The sequence below is a fragment of the Micromesistius poutassou genome, assembly GCF_964030765.1.
Source record: "Micromesistius poutassou genome assembly, chromosome: 15".
In the NCBI taxonomy this organism is placed as follows: Eukaryota; Metazoa; Chordata; class Actinopteri; order Gadiformes; family Gadidae; genus Micromesistius; species Micromesistius poutassou.
Genome location: NC_140285.1, coordinates 3,062,767 through 3,079,969, shown reverse-complemented (window position 1 = coordinate 3,079,969; position 17,203 = coordinate 3,062,767). Strand labels below are relative to the sequence as shown.

At 40.5% G+C, this 17,203-nt stretch overlaps 1 protein-coding gene across 1 annotated transcript; it reads left to right on the top strand.

The window, feature by feature from the left end:
* Nucleotides 1-8,988: 8,988 nt before the first annotated feature.
* mapk13 (mitogen-activated protein kinase 13) lies at nt 8,989-16,628 on the top strand. Its single transcript, XM_084479391.1, has 12 exons — nt 8,989-9,350; nt 9,794-9,923; nt 10,548-10,606; nt 11,206-11,311; nt 12,498-12,527; nt 13,129-13,176; nt 13,291-13,405; nt 13,852-13,923; nt 14,701-14,780; nt 14,870-14,948; nt 15,381-15,554; nt 16,134-16,628. Exons 1-12 carry the CDS (start codon nt 9,238-9,240, stop codon nt 16,217-16,219), a joined length of 1,092 nt encoding a protein of 363 aa, XP_084335517.1. The 5' UTR covers nt 8,989-9,237; the 3' UTR covers nt 16,220-16,628.
* The last annotated feature ends 575 nt before the right edge of the window (nt 16,629-17,203 follow it).

Here is a 17,203-nt window from a genome sequence, read left to right as displayed (position 1 = left end):
TATTTTCAAGTTAGACCTGTGAAGCCATACGTGTCAAGACAGCTGTGAATGACATGTTATGTGAATTTTAACAGAACTTTTTCATGTTAATTCTCTTGATGCCCATAGTCATCTCTGACCAGCAGCTGGCAAACTAATGTTTTAAGTGTTTATCACACATTTTATTGTCTTAAATTGTATTTTAGATGCATCTGAGCAGGGATTATTGTTCTAGCATAAGTGTAACTGCAGAATGTTTTTCAAGTTATACCTGAATATTTGGCCATATTGTTAAATTTGAAATTCACACTTTGATCACTGACTAGCAGCTGTGAATGACATGTCATGTGAAATTTAACACTGAACTTTTTCATGTTAATTCTCTTGATGCCCATAGTCATCTCTGACCAGCAGCTGGCAAACTAATGTTTTAAGTGTTTATCAAGTGAAGACTGGGGAGATCTCACACTAGGGCTGAGAAGTTCCAAAAGTATTTTAAAAGCCGAAACAACAATTACAGGACACATAAACAAGGGGAAACGTTTCGGGTCTAGCCCTCCATCCGTGTTCCTTGTACGTGATGCGTCACAGGGCGCAGCGGCCTTTTATAGGCTCGCCTGCCAATCACCCAATCACCCCAAGACACATGAGTGTGTTCGGGGTCACAGTGTATCCAAATCACCAAAGTTACACCACAGGTACTATAATATCACCATTATATACAAACATGTACAGGAGATATAACATTTGTATATAGAAACAGTCACATTTTAATAGTGATACCATATTTAAATTTAAAAAAAAAGTATATAAAACATATTTAGAAAAAGGTACACATCACCCTTATCAAAAGCAATATCATCATAGCACATTAGGTTATCTTGCGTCCATGTTGGCCTAGTCCATTATTCAACCAACTATTCTAATTACAACAGTTACAGCGAACATGTTAAGGTAAATTCATCATTGATACCACATAGACGGTCTCCTAAGACCAGTTCAGACCAAAGATTCGCGACGCAACGAGACTCTTTTGGGACGTCGCAGGGGAAAAGTTGCAGCAGTGTGAACTGGTCGTCGCAAGGCGGCTGATGCCGTTGCAAGGAGTGCCCAACAATTTAGGCTTATTAAATACAAGTTGTAGATGCTAACGGTATTATCTTTGGTTTTACACCGCATTTATTTAACATGCCCTGCAAATGTATAAATCAGTGTTCGAATTACGTGGGAGCCAGAGGGAACCGAGCTTCCAAAAAGGCAAAGTCAAAAAACTGAGGGGTCTCATATCTGAAGGTGTCTGCCATATTTGGCATTGTAATTTCATCTTAAACAACACTCATCCATCCCCGTGCAGTCTCTTACCATTAAAGATGTTAGATTAAAATATAGGCTCCTGTGAGACCGGGTTGCCTTAATTACATCGGTCGCATTTGTCAGGTGAAAACTAAATGTCAAGGGAAAGAGGCGGTGGTTGAAAATAGTATTTCGAGCGCTTATTAAGTTCACTCGTGGCGTGTAATGGTTTATTCGTTTCCCTGTATAATGTCCTTAATTTAGAAGACAGTTAAAAAATAATAATTATTAAAAAATGATATGAAAAAATGTATGAAAAAAATATATAAAAAAATTTATGAAAAAAAAATTATATAAAAAAAAAATTATATAAAAAAATTTATATAAAAAAAAAATTATATTAAAAAAAATTATATTAAAAAAATCATAAATTAAAAAAATAATTAAAAAAAATTGGACCTGCGCACAAATGTTTTTTTTTAGATGCGCATGCGCATCTTTTTTGGGATGCGCACGCGCATCTTTTTTTGGACCTGCGTGCGCATCTTTTTTTTGGACATGCGCATGCGCATCTTTTTTGGGATGCGCATGCGCATCTTTTTTTTGGACCTGCGCACGCATCTTTTTTTTGGACATGCGCACGCGCATCCAAAAAAAGATGCGCATGCGCATCCCAAAAAAGATGCGCATGCGCATCTAAAAAAAGATGCGCATGCGCATGTCCAAAAAAAAGATGCGCACGCAGGTCCAAAAAAAGATGCGCGTGCGCATGTCCAAAAAAAAGATGCGCGCGCAGGTCCAAAAAAAGATGCGCATGCGCATGTCCAAAAAAAACATTTGTGCGCAGGTCAAATTTTTTTTATTATTATTTTTTTAATTTATAATTTTTTTTTAATATAATTTTTTTAATATAATTTTTTTTTATAGAATTTTTTTATAGAATTTTTTTTAATATAATTTTTTTTTAATATAATTTTTTTTAATATAAATTTTTTTTCAGATTTTTTTTATATCTTTTTTTAATCTGTTTTTATATATATTTATATATATTTTTATAATTATTATTTTTTTTATTATTATTTAACAATAGGTAAGACCGCACGGGGATGGATAATGAGCGTTGTTTAAGATGAAATTACAATGCCAAATATGGCAGACACCTTCAGATATATGAGAGACCCCCTCAGTTTTTTGACTTTGTTGCCTTTTTGGGAGCTTGGTTCCCTCTGGCTCCCACGTAATTCGATTTATACATTTCAGAGCTGCCAACTTGCACGGTTTTACCGTGTGACACACGTTTTTGCCTGCTTACACACGCCACACATCCAATTTCTCACGGCCAAAAAATCAAAAAACACGCGTCCCTCCGTCCCCCCCCCCCGTCAACATTTACACCCGCGGACCCTGCTATAAGGTATGCATTACAAGATTCTACAGAATCTCACGCCAGTAATGTAATGCATTACTGAACTGGTCGTAGGAGACCATTCGGGAACCATGCCTATGTAGGTAAACAAATGATACGTCTAAACGTAGGAGTCTTTGTAGCGCGTTAAGACTGGACGTTATCGGGAAACCGGGCCCAAGCTCTTCTGAGGGGTGTTCCAAGAACGGAGGTTTAACAAACACAGAGTTAACGCTGAACTCTAGGTTGTCCGATCCTGTGCCGACTAACCCAGAGCTGTCGGTTCCACAGCACCGGTTATGAATTAGTTCAATCAACACGGGGTTGGTTAACACAGGGTTGTGCGCGTTCACGGCAAACCTATAAAGACGTGATGTATGGATCATGGAAATCCTGATCAAAATGGCGAAACGGGCCGCATATTTTACCGATCAAGGTACTAATTATTCTTTTTCCTCCCTCAGCAACTAAAGAATAAAAATGATGGAAGAAAAGTGTTTTATTTTTATTTATTTTTATTTAAATGATTTCTGCAAATGTGGTCTCGCATCCTTTGTCAGCCCTTACAAACATTTGCGAATGTGTTCCTCCTCGAGGAACGGGTAAAGTGGGGAGGCATCTCTTTTTCGGGCATGCAACAATTACATCGCATGCCCGTACCGGACAAACTCTTAGTCCACGTAGGCATTGGAATCTGGACTTCAATATCCAGAATGTATTTTCAATCTTAACGCGGGTTCTGCTGTGTGCCAGGTTAAATGTTGTCTGTGGTCCAGGAGCGGGATTAGGGTACGGGGTGATGAGCGTCGGGAGGCATTGATACCCTCGATCTCCTAGGAGATCCCCATCGAATTGCCCTGCGATCAAATACAAACTTTGAGCTATCTTGCACAAGCACAAACAATTATATGAGGTCTATGATATGTTCATAATGCAACGCACCCTGTTGAAATGTATTGCTCACATTGGATGTGTGCCATCAATGCACCCAATTACATTAGGAAATCCTGAAATATAACACCCAGATGAAAAGTCAACAAGGATAATTTCGGAGCCATTTGGGAACACTTAAAGTAGATAATGCTGACCTGCAAGTTGGTGAAACTCCATGAAGTTACGCAACAACCGCTTCAGCGCAAGACAGACGCACGGAGCGGCAGACGGTAGCTTTGCCTATGTGCTCAGCATCTCCTACACTGTACAAAAAGCTACCCGTCGCAAAAAAACGGAAAGCTATGCAAATTGTTTGTAGTGAACTGAGGGCAGATCCACGATTGGTAACATTTGCAATGTAGGGTTGGAGAAGGCTCCCAGCAAACATTTCGACGTCAATTAGACGTCTAATCGACGTTGGTCATGGAGGTCGAAACGACGTCGATTTGAGGGGCTGATATGAAAGTTTTTCTGACGTCGGTCTTTCGACCGACGTCGTTTCGACGTCTCATAGACGACATCAGTCCACGTCGTCTCGACGTTGTATAGACGACATTTCAACCTACATGAAATTTACTTTTAAGCCAATACACTAAATACCCACTTTATTATGAAAAAAATAGTATTAAGCTACATTTCAGTTACATTGTAGTGTGCCCCAATTTACGGTTTTCAGTATAGCTACCCACTGAACCTATAACACGCTTGTGCTGCATGTAGATAATTAAACATTTCTCAATCTGTTGTAAACATATTTACCTCAAACCGTGTGGTCAACAAGTCCAATAGACGTCGAGTCGCAACGTGACTTTATTTCGACCCTTTGCCGACATGATGTATAGATAGAACCAAATGTAGCCTATAGAGCATTTGGTCATATCAAAAGGACAGCAATATTTGGCTACATCTATAATATTTTGTTTAATTATGCATATATCAATCAAGCATGAATGTCCTATTAATCTTCAACAAAAGACAGATTTCAGGGTATAAAGTGCACTGCATCAAAAACATTTTATTTATACCCAAGTAGGCCTACATCTTCTTTAAACAACAAAATGAAAACTTATTGGGACCAAAATCCCATCCCCCCAGTCCTTGCAGGTGCATGTTTCAGGTGTAAACTCATGGCTGGTTCGATTTCTGTATCTGTGGCCTCGGGATTCCATCTCGTCACAGCAGCTGGAAAGAAAACACCAGTACAAGGTTTGGTGAGAGTGAGAAGTTTGACTGGCCAAAATACACCAAGTGTTTGGCTCAGTGGACGAAGACAGTCTCACCATCCAGCGCCCCAGCCTCAAGGGCTACCTGGTGGCTAGATCAAGTCCATTTAGCTTAGCTACATCGGAAGCTATCACCCCTCTCGCTATCAATAATGAGAAGAATGGGTCCTAAAATTGACCAACAGTTCACAGGACTAATGCACGGGGAAAGGGCTTTGCCACCCGTGTTTTATTTTCAATAACACACAGATACCGTTAGCCCTGAAACGGGACGCTGCTGCTCCCCAGCTGGGAAGTAGCAGCGTCCCGTTTCAGAGCTAAGCTAACGTTAGCCTGCTAGCTTCCCGCTCCCAGTTCGTATGTAACGTTACAAATACGAAAACCCGCTATCCATGAGAATACGCCATGTAGCCTCAAATTCAACAGTTATGCATGCAAATAACAAAAGGGTAATGTCTCTACAAATACAGTTGCATTTTAAATTGCAGTGTCTTTTCGAAACTCACCTGCAACTCCCGCATGTTGCTGAGTGCCGAACTTGACGGCGAACTGATATCACCTGCGCATGCGTTGGAGGGATTACGTGTTGGTGCGCAAGGAAAAATAGTTCCTCAATGGAACTTGAGTAAATGCTGGAATAAAACATTTTAGCACCTATATTGACCATATACATGATAGCATATTGCGTTTGGAATAATAACACTTTTCAATAATACTATTAATGTGTAAACATTACCGTTCACACTAATGTTACAAAGTTACATCGTTGTTAAGTTAAATAGCGATATAAACAGTGTTTATTCAGTTACACAACGGTCAAACAAGCTTTCCTCGAAATTACCATTTCCGTAGCGGCATATATGTTTTCATGTCGGCAAATGGTCGAAATAAAGTCACGTTGTGACCCGGCGTATTTTAGACTTGTTGAATGCATAAATGTTTGCTGGGAGTGTTTATTCGGTTACACCACTCTAAAATAAGTCTTCCTTGAAATCACCATTCCTCTAATGATAATGTTTTCATGTCGAAATGAAGTCACGTCGTGACTCGACGTCGACTGGACTTGTTCGCTTCGACGCAGGTCGAGAAAATGTTTGCTGGGCTATTTAAATATATCAAAGAATCACGTGAAAAACTATCTCTCCAGCAAAAAGTCATCCGGAAAGGACAATATGTCGAGCCGTGGTCTAATTAATCTCTCTGTGAATTGCACAAATTATTTGCGCTCCGATATCAATAGGCGAACACGTAAAAGCTGCGATAAACGTGGGTTTAAATAGCCTACTCTGAGCAAAACCGGGTTATCTTCCAAACTTAACCTGCGCAAAACCTGCTCCGACCAGGTTTGATTGAGAGCATATGTTTCCATAGCAACTTACATGCCGTGGTCATTTTGGAACGGAAAACCTAGGGTTGCCGCTAACCCTGGGTTAACTTAGCTGGGTAAGTGATAAAACCGGCTTTGTGGAACACCCCTCAGGCCGAAGGCCTCAGGTTAATGATTGTGGATGAGGTGCATTTCTGATTGCACTGGCGCTAGTGATGCTGTGGTACTAGTAATCCAGCTGTGCGCCACTGCTCAATGTATACAGGGGAAACACTGATATATATCTGTTTTATGTAAAGCTGAATGATAGTGACGGCTAGCTTGGTGCTAGCCTTGATTTCCAGTTTCTCTTGTGACATTTCATTGGAAAAGAGAGCCTGGAGGACTGGCGGCCAAAAACAGGAATCTGATGGCAAACTGAAGTGAGAGAGCTAGACAGGTAATTCAGTAATTCATTCGGTCAAACTTTATTGGTGCTGATAATTCGTTTACATTCTCGGGCCATATCTGGGTACCAACTGTGATTTTGAAGTTACCGTTGGTAGGTTTAATGCGCTTGTTTTCGACATAAAGCACTGCAATAAGTGAATAGGAAAAGCATGGCAATGCTTGAAAGAGGGCAATTTTGATGTAGAAGCACAATGTCTTTGTCCTATCAAAACCAAAAGTATTGTGCGTCACTACTGCCACCAGCAAGTCAGGTCATAAGGTACTAATCACTGGTCAGTCCTTGAAACTTTACAGCCTTAAAGCCTTAAATATGTTCAATAAAACAAACAGTGCAGTAGGTACGATTTAAGCACATCGCCAATCAATCCCAGGTACGTGACAGAGAAAGTAGGGGATTTTTTGGCAGCTTTGGTTTCAAAGTCTTGCTTCTTAACAGCTGCGTTACCAAATGTTATCGTGAAGGGCAATCGCTAATAAGCTCTGATTTACACTTGCCAATACAGCAAAGTAAAGCTTTACAGAAGTATATGTACTTCTATAAGCGGAGATTCAAGTATTATACTTTGATTTTGTTGCACAAATGGGGCTTTTTTTTAGGCGACCGCAATAAGGGGAGGTATGCTTTACTTATAATATATGTATTTTTCAGCAGTAGAGATTTTTGGTTAGTACTTAATTGTGGCTCTGTTAATGTACATGTTTAAACGTGATCAACCCTTTCTTAACCAAATACTGGAATCATTTAGTCCTTAGTCAGTAATGTATGCTACTAACAGAAAGATGTGGTTGTTTATGTTGCAAGTGGCCTTCCCCCTCGCTAAGGTGAATGCCACAAAGATTGAGGATGACTTTAAACTCTTATATGACGAGAGTGCCACTCCTATCTGAGTGTTGAGGTGTCCCTGAGCAAGACACCTAACCCTTACTGCTCCCGACGAGCTGGCTGTCGCCTTGCATGGTTGACTCTGACGCTGTTGGTGTGCCAATGTGTGTATGAATGGTTGTAAGTCGCTTTGGATAAAAGCGGAAATGATTGGGAGACCACTTGAGGTGACAACGAGTTTCAAGAGTCACTGTGTAAAGAGCAGAAATATATATAGATGAATGTATGTGTGTTTATGTGTATGTATTGTCAGAACAAGTCACAGAGTCATTACTTCCCTCAGATCAGTTTTTGCACAGGGTTGCATCTCCATTTTGTGTTACATTAAAAAACGAAAAAAAGCAGGTCAAACTTAAATGTGCGCTTTGGTATCTCAGGCCTATTTCTTCATATATATTATTTTATTCATGCTTTATTGGTTATTCATAGTTGTATCAGTGTTTTATTGTTAATATTAAAATATATATATGTTGTGCTTGAGTGTGTCTCATCTTCCTCGGTTGACGGTAGCGCAGTGACTGGGAGCCAATTCAGCTAATTAAGTTATCCGTTTTTATGCGAGAACTGAACAACATGGACATTACTTTATTTCGGAAGTCTAATTCCTAATCCTAACCTAAAAGGCCTCGGAGGCCAGAGCCTACCAAGTAAAGATCCCATACTAATAATAGTTATATTATACCAACTGTATCAAGCATGCCATAATCCTCATACAATCAACCATACTCTAGCTATTGGCGCCACCTGTTGTTATGTTTTTGTTATTTACCGTATGTTTTTTTCTTGAGTTTGTTCAGGCAATTTATTCGTTATGTAAAGATATTAAATATAATAATATTAATAAATCCAAGATGAAAAACAAATATTGCGGAAGAAGGCTGTAGCCTATACAAGTATTGGGTTAGGCCTGGGCTATGTCATATTGCAATAGTCACATCTATTTACCCAATTTATATTTTGAAATCTAGACATGTGGAGGCCTATTTCCAGGCCCGTGTTCAAGTTGTACTTTTGAACGATATTTAGGGTAGGCCTACGGAGTTGAACAAAGCCTACATGCATAAATGTAATAGGCCTACGTGTGGTGAGTTCATTGTTGTTATGAACTTGAATTTCACAACTAAATATTAAAATCTGAAACCAAGTATTGCTTTGGAGCCCAGCGTAGAAACCAATCGGTAGTCTAACTTCGTTTGACCAAAAAAATGTTTGATTGATATGTTATTGCTGATGACGAATACGTCTGTCGCGAGCACCCGCTGTAGACGTTTCGTTTCACGATGCTCATTGGTAACATCGACAATGTAGATTGCAAGTTAAGTTACCACACACACACACACACGCACGCACGCACCTTCCAGTGTGCGTGGGTGGGAACCAAGTGAATCACGTTGACATGCTTCGGCAAGCGTGGGTTCGGATCACAAGTTACACCATAAAATCATCCCATCGACAAGAGAAGATAATAAGGGGGCGGCATCCGCTAGTACAGTGTCAGTCCGCCACCAGGGAATACATCTGTACAACTGTATCTTCGTTAGACCGCTCTGGTAGAGACTCATGCACTTTCCCTGTGTCACCAGATCGTGGGACTACCTCAGACCAGCGGACCGTATCCCATTATCGTCCTGTGTGTTTGACCTTTCAAAACTACTAGTGATCGCCGAGACGCGGGGGAGGAGGTGTGGTAGTAGCTGAGGAGTGCAGTTCGTCGTGATCGCCTGAGCTCTCGGATGGTTTCAACATGGAAGCTCGGCCGCATTTCTCCCGCGAGGAAATAAACAATACGGTGTGGGAAGTCCCGGTGAAGTTTACGAGACTGAAGCAAATCGGTTCCGGCGCGTACGGTTCCGTGTGGTGAGTCTCTACGGTGGTTGGTTTGCTTTTACGGTGCGATGCATTTATAACGCTGGGGTTCGATGTGAGACGTACGCACACGTACACACACGTCCAGGCATGGATTGAGCTTGTATCGCCATATGTCATATGGTAGAGGGCAGTGGTTATGAGTGCGTCAAGATGCAATCCGAGGATGACAATCTTCGACGTGTTTTGCCCTAACCGTCCGTGTGTCTTGGTGATGTAAAGAATGTGCTGTCAGGTAAACTACGACGAAGATCGAGGCGACGTCAACGGAGCTTATTAATAACTTGCTGCACAGGTTACGCATGTGATACAGCATGGGCCGTCGTTTTATATTGCCCCACCCCCATAGACTTTCCCCCTCCACACTGTTATCGAGTTACAACTTGTTCATTGTATAACGTTGGACCGAGACTTGTTATTGTTACACATTTCAGTTCGGTGACCAACGAGAAGACGAAAGAGAAGGTGGCCATCAAGAAGCTGCACAGGCCCTTCCAGTCAGAGATATTCGCCAAGAGGGCCTATCGAGAGCTTCGACTGCTGAAGCACATGAAGCACGAAAATGTACACACACACACACACACACACACACACACACACACACACACACACACACACACACACACACACTAATATTTATTCATAGAGAGGGGGCAGGATAACGAAAGGATATTCTGCTCCGTAAAGTCATGTAACAAAAGAAAAAAATATCACAAATAGTAGTGAAATAAGGTAACTATGACTTGTATATGTATAACCAGCGCCGCCGCTCCCCATACGCAGAGTATGCAGAGCGCGTAGGGCCCGAAGTACCGATCAACCTTAATTTTGGGGTCCCCCCCAGGTACTTGGGGGCGCCCCCAAAATTAAGGTTGATAATTATTACGTTACAATTTTCAAAATATATAAATGAATTACGAACAGGTCCCCCCCCCCCCCCCCCCAACAATCTGCGCATAGGGCACCCAAAAGAATAGCAACGGCTCTGTGTATAACATACATTTCCTATTGCACCCTTTATGATAATAATTGGAAATTCTTCAATATATTATTCTTTAAGGTCTTTACTATTTAGTCGACTTGCAGTGAATTCAATGATACAATTCAGGAACAGGTAGGGGCTGGGGGAATCTTTGCCGTAGAGAGGGGAGATCCACTGATTACTATGTGTGTTTTGTGTTTGACCAGGTCATTGGGCTTCTTGAAGTGTTCACACCTGCCACAGGGTTTGAGGACTTCCAGGACTTGTAAGTACTCAGTGGAGGCCTCTGCCTACTTCTATGTTATCATTTTGTTATATGTGCAAGCCTGGTTCCCTTTTCTCCACCCATGTGGCCGTTTCACATTATGTGTTCAAACCTGCTCCTGTTTTTACTCATCTTGTTTTTTTGCTTCTATCATGTTTGTAACTTGGCAACGTATGTTTTTGAAAAGGTGCTACACAATTTCGTTTTTATCATTATTATATAAAAAAAACAATCTCATGACAGCTGAGCTAGCTTTGGGCCTTTTAATTGAAATTGTCTTTGGGCTTTTGGAACTGCCATTATAAGTCTAAATCCACAGGGGGCATCGGTATTGATTGGTTAATTGGTCTGTCAGACATAGGAACAGCAGACCCAACTTTAACACAGAGATGGGAAATCCAATTCGATTTTTGTCACCAAGAAGGACAAAACTTTGAGAATTATTGGCCTAGTGATTCGGTTTGTTATGAACGACAGAGCATCTGTAAGGTGGACCACCAGAGCAGAATGCTAGGGGACCTCAGTGGCATGGTGGGTTTCATTACATAGCTTACCTTTCTGGATATTTCCTATGCTTCTGTCTCTTCCATGTACTGCAGCTACCTGGTCATGCCGTACATGTTCACTGACCTGTCAAAGGTGCGCGGCAATCTGTCCGAAGACAAAGTGCAGTTTCTTGTGTACCAGATGCTGTGTGGACTCAGGGTAAGCCCACACCTCTGGTACATACAGCATGGGCAATGTATTGCAATGAGAACGTGTTTGACAAAACTAGCTTAACACGGCGAGAGTGAGGCAGTAGAGTTAGGTGTTTAAGCGAAACATTTGTGTATCTATAGAAGTAAGGCCTTCAATTTCTTGGGTTGGTATTATCTTGGCCATCCTTTTTTTACTGTGGGAAAATATGTGGCCTGATTAGGGATGGAACTAGCAATAATTATTTTTAGATTTAGTCAATTAATCTTGATAAAATCAGGATTAATATTGATTGATTGATATTTGACTGGGCATTATCCTTGGCTTCTGGTGGTGGTAAACTGTGTATGCGAGTAACGTTATCTGGTAGGTAGGACGTAGTCATACAGCCATGGTGCTGTATTAATGAGTTTCAAGGGTGTCATCTATCATCAAGTAGATCACAGGAATTTCACAGGAATAATTCTGGCTTACTCTTACTTATTCCTTATTTTGTGAAACAAAATTTCTTGTGAACAGGTTGCTCCTTGTGATATTGGTATGGGATACAAATGAGGTTGATACAAATCAAAACCGTGTATTACTGCAGAAGAAAATACAAACTATGATTATATAAAAAAAAAAAAAAAAGATACTATGGGCAAACATAGACAATGATTTTAGCGGCTTAATTTACATGTTGGAGGTGTAAGATCAGGTGATGATGTCATGTGATAACTATCAACTGGTAGTCTTAAGTCTACATCATTTAACATTTTGAATTATTCATACTGTATTTTCCACATTCAGAGCAAAACTCTAGCATTCGGAATCTGTATCGGCAGGGACGATTACTTGTTATAGACTCAACAGTAAATCGCAAAACAATGTTCCTTTAGTTCATTTGTTGTAGTTTGACAAAGCATCAGGACATGTCTGAGTTACCTGTGAAATGAAAATAATACGTCAAGTTGGATAGTCCTTTGAAATTGTAATGCAAGACTTTCGCTGTGGTCGAGGATGTAGTTGATGTCATGAGGGCCAACCACAAAATTCACAGCCTATCAAAGTAAAATTGCGACATTGTCCATCTTCCTCAATTCCTTTTCAAAACAATGATGTGGGGGGGGGTTACAGTAAAAGGTGATACTTTAGACATCATTTCCATCCCTTTTGCATGTTTTTTAACTGTCATTTGTTTCCTTTTATATTGCAGTACATTCACAAGGCAGGCATCATCCACAGAGTAAGCCCTTTCCCATTTCCTCATTGTATTGAGTCATTACTAACCCTGCCCCAACAGGTAGGATGAGTAGTCTTTGCTCTGATTCCTAGCAGCATGTTATGAGACGTTAAGGACATGAATATGCCTCACCCAACATCTCCACATAATGTGTCTGTTCACATTCCCCCTTGTTCAAAGAAGAACTAAATTAGGAAATCAAACTGCAGATACGGCACAATCTGGTGGAACAAAGCAGTTATTCCTGTTTGGTGTTACTTGCCATATTTTCTATGCTGATAGACAACCACTGTGTCACCATTTTGTAGTGCTATTTGAAATCTTTGAGAGTGTACAAATCTGGTTCCCTATATATTGCATACTTGATACCAATAATGCAAAAATAAGTAACTGATTTTATATATATATATTCTATATTCTATGATGCAACATTTGGTTTTGTTCTCTTCATGAGATCCTAAATTTCTTTATAGCTGTGTTCCTGTTGGTTGTGTTGTCCATCCTTGGGCTGTCAGTATATGCCGTGCGTTTGAATCTTTTCCACTGCTTGATTCTAACTTAATTTCCGTTAACAACAATGTTTTTTTCCCCCCCTCGTTCATAGGACCTTAAACCGGGAAACCTGGCCGTAAACCAAGACTGCGAGTTAAAGGTTAGTGTCTAGAAGGAATATCTTTCAAACGAGCACCACGTAGACGAGATCTTCCATATATCTTCTGACCCAAAGTCCGCCACGACCGTTGTAACTCGGTACTGTTGAATCCAGATCCTGGACTTTGGGCTGGCTCGCAGTGCTGATGCAGAGATGACAGGCTACGTGGTGACCCGGTGGTACCGGGCGCCGGAAGTCATTCTCAACTGGATGCACTACACCCAGACTGGCAAGAACACCATACATATTGCATGTTAATATCCTTATCCCTGTGATCTCCCATGATCCTCAAGGGTCCCTTCCACCACATCCGTCTCATGTCTGTCACCTGTACTTTCAGCTCGGTGTCATGTGAAATTATTTCTACATTGTGCTTTCGTTAATTGTGTTTATTTCAAGAATTTTGATTGATTTAGTCAAATAGACCTGTTTGGCTCATTAAAACTGAGGGGAGGATATATATTATGGATTAAATGCTAACAGGTTATTGTTATTGAATTATGAATATCATGGAGAATGTAATTAGGGAATAATTGCATCAATCGTCTGGCTTGGAATGTAGCAGCCCTTTAAGCCCTTGCCAAATATATTCCACGGCGTGGGTTGATTTGTGTATCACGGTTCCCTTCTGGCATGTAAACTGGTTTCCTTGCCTCCCTGCTCACCTCCCTGTAGTGGATATCTGGTCCGTGGGCTGCATCATGGCAGAAATGATCAACGGAAAAACACTCTTCAAAGGGAAAGACTGTATCCTTTTCCTTTGCGATGTTTGTGAATAGAAAAACATTTGAATTTAAGTAAGTTTGAAGGTCATTTAAGACGTAACAGCTTTCTTGCTACCGTAATTAATTGTGCATGATAATGATTTATTTTTTTTACCATTACAATAAACGATTATAACCTATTTCTCATGGCCGATAGCCATATGATAACCAACAAGTTATTTAACGGCAGTTTGTGATTCACTAATAATTGTAAACACAAGTAGCATTTAATAAAGAAACAAGCCAAAAACAGTTTGTACTCTCCCAATGTTCACGCTAACTGCTTAGTATGGTGTTAACACATCGTCGTGGCGATGACAAATTGTCAGGTGACTCATCGTGTTAAAACTAGAAGACTTTGTCCTTGCTATTGGAACCTTAGCTGAACATGTATTCCAAATAGGAATCGTGCACTTGTCCTCTGCTACTGTAAAATAATAACAGGCTACCAATTATCAGCTGTATTTATAATATAATTCTATAATTGTATAATCTGAATAATACATCATTAAAATATCATGATCATTAGCATCATTATCCCCCAAAATGTTTATCAAAATTGATATACAACGTGCATCCTTATCCGTTATGCTATTTCTAAGTAAAACAGGATATTTGTACTATTGTACAAAAAAAACTAGTGTACTATTCATGATTTGGTTGGTGGTTGAGTGAGTGGGTATGCAAATCTTTACAAATCCATTAATTTCTGAGTTTAGGCGATATGAAAGGTTGTTCCCCTGACCCTATGGAATCCCAGATATGGACCAACTCACCCAGATCATGAAAGTGACTGGTGTCCCTGGGAAAGAATTCATCCAGAAGCTGGACAGTCCTGAGGTGAGAGGGCGTCCAGAGAGGGAGGCTTCTGTGGAGTAAAGATCAGCGTTGTTTACTGTTACTGACTCGTTGTTATATTGCTTTAAAAGGCCAAAAGTTACATGAAGAACCTTCCACATTATCCGAGGAAGGACTTTTCAACCTTGTTTCCTAGGGCCAGTGTACAAGGTGAGTCAGGCTGACCTATATGCTTCTCCTCCTGGTCTTCAAATGTCTTACTTTTCACTCTTTTTTTTTACTAGTTGTTTACAGATGTGATGTGTTTCTGGAAACATGCAATTAATGATCAGGTACGGTGAAGGCATCTTTCTGACAGATGGATAGACTATTGACAATGAAATGCATGGATTGATACTAGCCAAATTCTAAACAATAGACTTTCCTGAACCCAACATTGGTCCCCAAAAATAGCCCTTGTACTATGTTGACCCCACTTTTAATGAATCTGAAATGTTTTATCTGACTTCCATCCAAGTCACCCCAACTTCCTTCATGGGGGGCCGTACTCCAGAGCGAATAGTGTCTGAATGCATCGTCTGCTTAATCATCCATACGAGACCCATTATTCTACCCATTCAACGTTGGCCCCTGTGTTGGCAGCAATTGACCTGCTTGAGAAGATGCTGGTTCTGGACGGGGACGAGAGGCCCACTGCCGAGCTAACCCTAGAGCACCCCTACTTTGACACGCTGAGGGACCCGGAGGACTGCCCCGACCCCAAGCCCTACGACGACAGCCGGGACAACGCAACGCTATCCCTCGAGGAATGGAAACGTAAGTGGGAGAAGTGAAAGTAGAACCAAATTAGAAATAAAAAATATACAAATGTATATATTAGTCTAGTACTTTGAATTCAGCAGACGCTTTTATCCAAAGCCAATTAAACCATTCATACACACACCGAAGGCGGAGTTAGTGCAAGGAGACAGCCAACTGCTCCTGACCAGTTGGCTGTCGCCTTGCACCGAAGGCGGAGTCAGTGCAAAGCGACAGCCAACTGGTCAGGAGCAGTTAGGGTTGGGTCACTTCGACAGTCACCTAGGAGGAGCCGCGGATCGAACTAGCAACCTACAAGTCAACACGCTAGATCTCCTGAGCTAAGCCGACCCTTGTGTTTATAAAAAAAAAAATCATTTGAATCCACATTTAAGTGTATTTTAAAATACATTTATAAGCATTGGGGCTTAAGTATAATTTTAAAGAGCTAGTACTACATGTAGTAGTATGTAGAAAATATGTAAAACTATAGTTATTATTTTGTTTGGGTCAGATGATTATCAGTCGTCAGTGTCCTGGCCTCAGTAATGCATGCGTGCAACTGAAATAGTTCTTTGGCCTTCTTTTTGCCTACAGAGTTATGCTTCAGAGAGGTAAGAAGCTTTGTGCCCTTCCCGCGGCGAGACTCAAAGAGAAGAAACACACTGACGATAACTCAGTGAGTGCCTGAATGCTGTGTGACTATTGATAACCCATATCAATTCATTCTATACACTTTCATTCAAACTACGGAAAAAAAAAGCGTCTTACACAAACAAACACTGTTTTCATTTGAATGACCAAATGTTGGTGATAGCCTACTTCAATTCAAGTATTTAGAAAGGTGAACGGGTATGTGTCTCATTCAAACTGGTATTAAAGAATGACCGGTTCTTCAATACAAATTAGTTTTTATTTAATTGTATTACTGTTAAGACCTGCAGGAAAGAATGTGTGCATACAACTGGCTTTGAGTACTGTATTAGTATTTTGATCAAGGTTTACATACATATGATGTGTTTCATGCTTCTGTCACTTGGAATTCATTACATCAACTTCATGAATGTATCTTTTTTTTAAATAAAAAATATGACTGTTTTTCATTTATTTTGAGTTTAGTCATCGGTTCAATATAGCTGATTTATTTTAGTTTGTCCGTCTTGCCCAGGGATCATGGTTTTATAAGTTGATATGGCTTTCTGGAATCGAGAACCGAACCTGTGAATTTAGATTAAGTACGATGGAATCGAAGAACCGGATGCCTTAAAAAAAACGCCAAGACACCATTTAAAGATTGATAATAATACATTATCTATATTATTTAAGAATTTACAGCAATTCTGGGTACAGGACTATTTTGGGGATTTTTGGTATTGGATTCAGGGTAAGGATTTTTTTGTTTTAGGGTTGGGATTTTTAAATTGGGTTTAATTTAGGGTTTTTGTTATTGGTTTTGGGGTAAGGGTTTTTTTATTTGGTGTTTGAGTTTTGTTTTTACGGTTTAGGGATGTCCCCCTGGCACGGCCAGCACGGATCGGTGGGATGATACCCAGGCCGTGTGGGCCTGGGCCCCTAGGCTCCCCCCACCCCAGCTACCTCTGGCGGTTGACCCACTGATGCTCGGCAGCATCAGGCTGAATTAAGAGGCTGAACCAGAAGGCCCACCG

Excerpts from the sequence above, each read along its gene's own strand:
- mapk13 (XM_084479391.1), top strand. The coding sequence starts at position 9,238 with ATGGAAGCTCGGCCGCATTTCTCCCGCGAGGAAATAAACAATACGGTG. Across the intron at positions 9,351-9,793 it reads GGCGCGTACGGTTCCGTGTG|TTCGGTGACCAACGAGAAGA; the intron begins GTGAGTCTCTAC and ends TACACATTTCAG. Across the intron at positions 14,781-14,869 it reads AGAAGCTGGACAGTCCTGAG|GCCAAAAGTTACATGAAGAA; the intron begins GTGAGAGGGCGT and ends TTGCTTTAAAAG.